The sequence below is a fragment of the Limulus polyphemus genome, unplaced genomic scaffold (assembly GCF_000517525.1).
Source record: "Limulus polyphemus unplaced genomic scaffold, Limulus_polyphemus-2.1.2 Scaffold3311, whole genome shotgun sequence".
In the NCBI taxonomy this organism is placed as follows: Eukaryota; Metazoa; Arthropoda; class Merostomata; order Xiphosura; family Limulidae; genus Limulus; species Limulus polyphemus.
Genome location: NW_013668921.1, coordinates 41,607 through 50,339, shown reverse-complemented (window position 1 = coordinate 50,339; position 8,733 = coordinate 41,607). Strand labels below are relative to the sequence as shown.

Sequence of the window (8,733 nt, the reverse complement as noted above, 5' to 3'; positions counted from 1 at the left end):
AAGACAAGTAAGGAGGAAAGAGGATGCAGAGAGTGGATGGATAGAGAAACCATGACAAGAAGACCAATTATGGTAGACATACCACTTATGTTGGTAAACTGCCATGGATGAAGGACACACTGAATGGGAAATTTGGGAAGCAACCCGAGGGGATAGTCCATCTCATCTGGCAAGGTATTGGACAAAAGACACGAGTGAAGACAAAGCATAGAAAGAGTAGGATGTAACATGCCAGAATGTGGTTGTTTGAGAAGGATGGGTGAGAGAGGAAAATGAAGAAGGTGTTTCAGTAGGAGCAGGTGCAGAAGTGGAAATCACGGCTGTGTCAGCAGGCAAAGTGAAGCTACCAAGACGACCCAACTAGGAGTGGCTTGTATGATGGCAAGGACACAAGGAAGAAGACGAATGGGAGGATATGCATAAAGGTAATGGTCTCCCAATCCTGATTGAGGATATAAAGAACTACAACCAAAGGATGAGGAATAGTAGACCAAAACCTGGGAAGATTACAATTCAGATGGGTAGCAAATGCAACCAGTTCTGGAGTACTCCATTATGAACACAGCGAAGTGAACACCTGAGGGTCAAGGGACCATTCTGTGGTGAGAACCTTGTAAAGACATGATAAATGATCCATGGCCAGAGTCAGAGATCCTAGTATATGATGTGCAATCAAACGATTGTGTTGTCTGTGGGCCCAAAACAGGAGGTCCAACACATAAAAGCAAAGAGAACTCGACTGAGTGTCCCCTTGCTGAGTGTTGTACAAGAGGATTATCAGAATGGATCATTACCGACCGGTTCCAGAGAGACAGAAGGCAATGAATCAATATTCAACAAACTGTGAGCAAACTTAAGAGACTGATATGCAGAGATGACTCTGCTGCAGACCAACATCCCAAAATCTCATGCATGTCCAGATACACACTTCAACCCAAAAAAGATGCAGCTGTGAAGAGGTGCACCTCTGGATGAGAAAAAGGAAGAGGAACACCCACTGTCTAAGTTCAATCACCAGGTGAAGTACATATGCAGGGGAGAAGGGAGATGAATAATGGTGTCTAAGAGATCCCAAATGAAATTTCATTAATCTTGTAAAGCCTACTGAAAAGGCTGCATGTGGGCTCGACCGAGGGGGAATGAGAGTCTCCAAAGAAGACCACATCTCCAAAAGAGATAGAACCTCTCACACAGTTCAAGAACGAGAGGAGGAAACAGTCCAAACCAGAAGCTCTATAAATCGCTGGCAAGTGGGAGAAGGTTGAGCCTGGCTGAGATGAATAAGGTATTGAGTGTGGTAGAGGAAGGACTTCTACCCATGTAGCTTCTTTAAGAAGATACTGAGTCTGAAGGGAAGAGATGGCATGCAAAGTAGCTACAAGCAGCCAGTCATCCATGTAATGGTGGAAACAAAGGCCCCTGGAATGGAGAAGATGGGCAAAGGCCTTTACCACCCAACAAAAAATGGAAGAGCCTGAAACTGGTAGACACAACCACAATGGAAAAAATTAGGAAAATACCAGGATGCTGGGAAGATGGAAATGTGGATATAAGCATCTGAGACACCTTTGTCAACCACAGACCAGGAGTGAAAACCCATCAAAGAGATGTGTATGACTCCATGGTAAATTGAGGAAGGTCAAGGAAGAAAGACTGATGATGGGGTGCCAATCCCAGGTCTTCTTGTGGACCACAAACAAATGGGAATAGAAACCTGGCTGTGAAGAATACACCTGTTCCACAGCACCCTAGTGAAGAAGGTTGAGAACCACCTCAGATAGACACTGGCTGGAAATGGGACCCCGAGGAGGAGAGGAAAGGAAATGGGAGGAGGGAACAGGAAAGAAAAATAAAAAAAGAACCCTTCGGTGAGAACTTGCAGAACCCAAGTCTGTAGTGAAAGACTCCCACACGATGGCAAAATGCAAAAGCTTGGACCCCACCAGACTTGTACCTACCATGTTGTCACTGGAACTGCCAAGGGTGATGAAATCATCAATGAAAAAACCAATGGTTGACCTCAGATACCCAAGAAGCAGGAATCTGTAAAGGAAAGGAAGGAAGGGGACTATAAACAGGATCAGGAGAAGGATGAAACAAACAGGAAGCCAATGAGGACAGAGAGGAGTGCAAACAGGCAGACTTGAGTCTGGATTCTAGTGAGTCAGGAAGGCTCCCAAATACATTTTTCCTTAAAAAGGGAGCCATATGCAAGTCCTGTAGGAAGGTTGGGGGCAAACAGACAAAGAACAAAAGGGCATCCTGACCCAAAAGATCCCCAAAACAGAGAAGTCATGTTTGGTGGGAAAGGGTGGAAGAGAACAATCCTGCCAGATTGGAAAATATCAGAGCATCACAAACTCCTCAGGAAAAAGATGAAGAGCCTCAGACAAAAGGTGAATGGAGGAAAGGGAAGGAAGGAGAGAAGACAAAGTCAAGCAGATACAGGAAAATTGAGGTTGGGAAAATGTGACCGAAGTATTGGAATCTGAGCCCCACAGTGGCAGAAGAGTATCCAACTGATGCGAGTCCAAAAAAAAAAACCTCAGACTGATGGTAAGCCAGAGCATGGGCTTCCATATTACATGGGGGTCAAGGCATACTGCCCTCAGAACGTAATTGGTCTGCAAACCTAATGGCATGAACCCTAATATGTAATGCTGGGAATAAGATATTGGGCTGAAGGTGTCTCACTTAAAATGGAAGGAGAGGAATCAATGGAAATGAGAAACAAGGATAAAACGTAACAAACTTGCATGATCTAATTCCAGGAAAGGAAGAAGAGGCCTGGGCACATCCACTGGAGTTAAACGTGACTGTGTGGCATAAAATGGGGGAGATAACAGGTTGTCGATATCATCATCCTTTTGTTTAGGTACTCCTGAACAAGGCATGAAAGGTCAGTCTTCAGACAAATCTGAAGCCAACTCCTTGCAACTCAAAGCCATAACATCTTCTGCCAATAAATGGGGACCGGAAGCCTTTATAAATGAAGTAAGAGAACCAGCAGTAATAACAATAAACTCTGAATTCATGATAACTATGAGTTGAAATTTTAAAAAAAATCCACACAGGAAGCTAAAAAAATTTATTAAAGACACGTAATATTAACGTGTATAAAGAAAAGTTGGAGAAATGAAGTGTAACAAACTAAAAAAAAAAAAAGTTATCCAAAAAACAAGTAACTGATGAAAATTCTGTGGTTAGTACTGAAGCGAAAAGCACGTCTAAATACCACGAGTGCCAAATGAGAAGTGAAGTTGAGCTAAGCTGCACAGAGGGAGTCAGCTTTTGTTGATAAACACAACTTTTTCTGTTTAAGTATAGCACAAGTGTTAAATTTAGTTCTTTTTTGAAGTGATAGTTTATTGCAGGTTTGTTTACATAACTGTGTGAAACATTTGTTATTTTTTAATCAAATGTTGTGAATTTACGCTTGTTGTATTATTGCATCATGGTACTACAACCATCTAAGTTTTCTTGATTATTATTACATCATAATATCTAATAATGTGTGGAAAATTGTAGGCTTAGGTTGGGCTATCTATAAATATGCATACAAAATGTAGTTAAGAGTAGTTAGGAAAAAGTTAGATAAAGTGAAAGCAAGTTAAGTTAGATAGATATAGACAGTGTGTTTGTAAGTTTAGCTGTAAAGAGAGTATATTGGCATTTTTTTAAGTGAAATTATTACAGATTGTAACAATAGAATGTAGAATAATAATTTGTCTTGTCAATTGTGTTCTAAAGTAGCTTAACAAACCTATGTGGACTTTTGATGAAAAGAGAATTATTTAAAGCTCTGGATACAACTGTGATAAAAAACAGTGTAACGTAAGTGAACTTATCACCGATTATATCGTAATAACATAGCAGAAAAGAATAATTCATCTTGTCAATTGTGTTCCAAAGTAACTGAACCAGACTGTGTGGACTTTGATGAAAAAAAATGATTACTTAAAGCTCTGGATATAACTGTGTAACAAATATTTGTATATATGTTTGACTTGTTTTAATATATTATTTTAAAACAAGTGGATTGTGTGTCATTTGTTTATCATTGAAATTTATTGCCAACAAGTCACAGACACCTACTGTCAAAAATCCTGCCCATCCATATATATATAAACCTGAGAGCAGTGCTAGGTGTTGCATCACAATCCTATTGGTGGAGGGTTGTCACATGCTATCATGCAGCTGCCTCATGTGAGGGTAGGTGGGAGTATCAAGGCTAGTGGCAAGGAAAATTTGGGCTTTTAGGGCCAGTAGGCAGTACAAGTGGAGAAAAGCTGTTATGTGAAAGGGGGTAAGATGTCATTTCAAAAATTACATGTTAACTATTTACTGTCTTCACTTTAAACATACCAAATTATTACCTGGGATTCCATTCCCATTTCTAGCATTTGTTCAGCATCCTGCTCAACTTTCTTTCTTGCATCATGTATAACTTTCTGGTCCTTTTTGATAAGTTCAAGATCAGACAAATCAACACCTTCAGTTAAATACACTGTAAAATAAAACATTAACAGATCTGATTAATTGTATTTTGTGAACACCAAGCACAGTTCTGAAACACAGAATATTGCACATATACTAAATTATTAAACTTACACTTGTAATTATTTTTCATTTAGTTACAGAAGAGCTGTGGTCATGACACAGAAATCTACTGTTATCACTATTTTAGTTAAACAATCAATATCTACTGTTTAGAGAGTTTTTTTTAACCCTCTGATTATGAACATGGGTACATTTCGTACATGGGTGAACTTGTACTGTTTTCACTAACTTCAGTATATTTTGGCACAGGGTTTATATTAATTAAAAATTAATCATTAATTTTATTTTCATACATAATAAATATGTTATTTAAGATATTCAAAAGGTAGATATAAATCATGTTGGCCTTATAAATCTGTTAAATATCCTGGTAACAAACTGTAGGAAAAGCTCACACAGAAAATTATAAAGCAACCAATTGATTTAGTTTCTATAGTACTTTGTTTAACTTCCTTTACAGTGTTGTAATATTTCTTAATGAATTATGCTTGCACCTTTTTTCTGAAACTTCTCATTAAGTATTTCACAATCATACCTAATTCTCATTATACTAAAAGAACACAAATGATTCTCCAAGCAATAAAAACAAATATGAGAATCCTTTTATACAATACATATATTCAGTATTTTACTATGTTATCAATTATTAATTCTTGTCACTTGTCTGACCTAACTCATTTAAACTTTGGGCAGCTTTTGTGATCTCCCGTAATCCTCCTTGAATCTGATTCTGGAGTCGAAGGGTCAGTTTGAAAACACTGCTAATTCGGCGAAGAAGATCACAAGTCTCCTGCAGCCTCATCAGCATCATTGTCTGATTTACAGCTTTTCTGTAAGGCTCAGCAATCCTACCTTTCAACCTTATGGGGGCAAAAAAGTGCCATGACTACATTACAAAAAAGAATTAATATGTATACAAATGTCACAATTAAAGCAATTTTAATTCAAAATCAGTGAGAATTTTCATGTAAAATAACTTCCTTGAACATAATATGCAGATTTTTAATTTTTGTTTTATCAGCTTGTTTCTGTGGTCTTATTATTTTGGATCTATAACCATGTAACTCAACCTAATAGTTTGGAATGTTTTTAGTAGTTAATAACATCTTGTATTTATTCCTCAATAACTTCGAAACCTATATTTCTATTAAAACAATTAATGGTATCATAATGACATTTATGTACCAAATCTTTTGATGCCTTTGATAGTTTAAGGATAAACATGAATAAATTTACAATTTAATAATACACTTTTAATTATATATATCATTAAACATTTTTACCCTCTCCAGACAGGTCATAGATCAAAGACCATGTCATCTCGTTTGTTGACTTGCATTCAAAATGTTATTGAACTACTATTTCATGAATTTATGTCAATAAGTTTAATATCAAACTGTAGATTATAATTAAAATTTTGATCTTATAAATTATTTAATTTAAAAGTAAATATTCAAAAAACACAGTTAAACATCAATTTTTGTGTGTCACATGGTATGTTGAATGCAGCACTGGTTCAAATTAGATTTTTGTGAAGTCAAAATACCAAGTCTATAGTTTCATACGAATTACAAACTCAAGTTACAGATATTGACAAGCTAGAATATAAAATAAGAACATCCTATCTTTTCTCATTGCTGATATATCACTCATGTAATGAATCAAATACAGTGGCCCCACTCACCTCTTTCCATTTTTGGAAATGGTCCCTTATATACACTTATATGACATAAAACACTTGTTTATTTATGCCTACTTCTGTCTATGACATGTGACTAACCAATCAAAAGCTCAGAATGTTCCCCTAGTGGCTTTCTCAGCCATTTTCATGTGTTAGGATGCCATCTCTTTCTTGAGTCACAAAACAAAGAATCAAAACATTTCAGGCGGGGGGGCAAAAAAAAGTGTCTTTGGTCCTGGGTGATGAGAACCCTTGAGACGCCACTGCAACCTACCTCCTTGAAATCTTAGTTCGAAAGAAAGAAATGGTGTCTTGGGACTTTAAAATAGCTAAGAAAGCCACGCCACTAGGAGGACATTGTAAGCTTTCGATTTGTTATTCACATCACATATAGAAGCAAGTGTATATAAGAAAGTGTTTACAAAATTGGAAAGAGGTTGGCAGGATGCCACTGTGCTTGAATTATTACATGAACAATATCTTGGCAAATTGAAAACATAAGAGGCTCTTATTTTATAATCTAGTGTGTAAATATCGGTAATTTAAGTTCCTAATTCATACGAAACACATTTTGAATGAGAGTCAACAAATGAGATGACCGAGCAAGTGTTAATTATTAAATTTTATTGCCCTTTGAACCATATCTATCTACTACTCGTGCCATTATAAATTGTAAATCACTTAAGAAACATGCAGCTCATGTTACGCTATAGAATTATCTTATCCACAAGCTACTCCAAACTGCTCGCAGGCATGCCTCACGAAATATTTTTTTTTATTATAATATTATTATTGTTATTATATATTTTGCCTAACCTTACCTAACCTAAAGAGATCCCTATCTTTACATTTTAGTTATTTCTATAATAATAAATACGGAATAAACATGAAAATATAGAAATATAGAAAAGTAGGGTTAAGTGTCATTGCTAGTCAACAGGAAAAAAAGAAGAGTACTTGGGTACTTTATTTCTTATTTTTCATGTTTATTCCATATTTATTATTATAAAAATAACTAAAATGTAAAGATAGGGATTTTTGGTGCATTATTTAATTAAATGAAAATTATGTAATGAACTACTAACGTGTGTGTGTATGTCTCTCTCTCTCTCTCTCTATCTATATATATATATGGGTGATTTTTAATCTTAACATAGTATACCCTAGCTTCACATTTCATAGCTAACTGAAATGAATAAATTTTGCGAAATATAGCTTCAACAACAAAGAGGCAAAAAAGTGCAGTCGATGCAGTCAAGCATTACTAAATTCCTTTGTTACAAGTTATCTAATTTTTGTTATTATTGTTTTAAACTTTTAATTCACATTTGAAGTGTTCTCCTTCTTACCTTTAATTTCTTGATTGCGAGAAAGAAAAATTAACAATTTTATTAATTTCTGTTACAACTTCTTGCAAGAATTATCTTTTTCTTTTACATGAATTTGATTCCTTCCCTCTGGCTACTGCATCCTTACATCGTGAGGATGTAAAGTAACTCTTCTCACTATTCATTTCAAAAATTAAACTAGTAGATGAAATTGTTTGAAACTTGACAGGAACTTTCCTAAAAGCATGTAGTTTCAGAAAAATAAATATTTAATTGAATTTTTTCCATTTATTCATTAATTATTGTAGTTATTTGCACCCCGACTCTTAGTAATTCAAGAATAAGGTGATTTTCATGTTAAGTATAAAAATTTTTTTTTTTTCTTATAGTTTTGAAATTTCATTTGCATACCCCTAGAATCTCTTAAATGAATCAAAAGTTTTTAAGTTAAATGCTTATATTTTATTTTTCATTTTCCCTATCATATCACTAATTCTAGCTATTATCATTAACATACAGTGTAATAAAATGTTTATAATTAAGAAATATAAATATGTACATATCTTTTAACTCTTCACTTAATAATTGTAAAGTATCTTCTTTTGATTGTATTTGTAATTTCATATGTTTATCTTTTCCCTTACAGTTTATTTTTAATGTTTTATTTTCCTCTCCTGTTCTTTAGTATTTGTTATTCATCTTGACACATGTCAACATGTGCCCTAGGAGCATATTATGCTATTTTTGGCAGAGATATGCAAGTCTTTGGCAAAATATTTTTGCTCTTGCTTAGTACGTTAACTCTTACAAATTGAGATGAAGTTTTGGTTGTTAAAAATAATTATAAATCTTTCAAATATAAATTTTAAAACATAAAGAATACATAATTAACTCTCTAAACATGGGCTCGGTCAATTTGATCGACCATGTGACTTCTTTGTACTTGTTCGAAGTCTTTATAGATTTGATACTAATAACTTTTAATATAGTGTGTATATCTTCATGAAATTTGGAACTTTCAGTAAACAGTCTTTCACATACAAAAAAAATTCATATTTTTTAGTGAAGTATTTTTAATAAACTACAAAAAGAATCGATCTTGAATATATCAAGTATTTATTTTGAATAGTCTGTGTGCAAAGTGATTTTCATGTTAGGATTAAG

At 34.8% G+C, this 8,733-nt stretch overlaps 1 protein-coding gene across 1 annotated transcript in view; it reads right to left on the bottom strand.

Annotated features, from left to right (window-relative positions):
* The window catches only part of LOC106469111 (conserved oligomeric Golgi complex subunit 5-like), a 79,866-nt gene that overhangs the window by 55,370 nt on the left and 15,763 nt on the right, over positions 1-8,733 (bottom strand). The window contains exons 4-5 of the mRNA XM_022397538.1: positions 5,230-5,420; positions 4,377-4,507 (exon numbers count right to left, since the gene is read on the bottom strand). Coding sequence (XP_022253246.1) covers positions 4,377-4,507; positions 5,230-5,420 — 322 coding nt within the window. The remainder of the gene's footprint in view (positions 1-4,376; positions 4,508-5,229; positions 5,421-8,733) is intronic.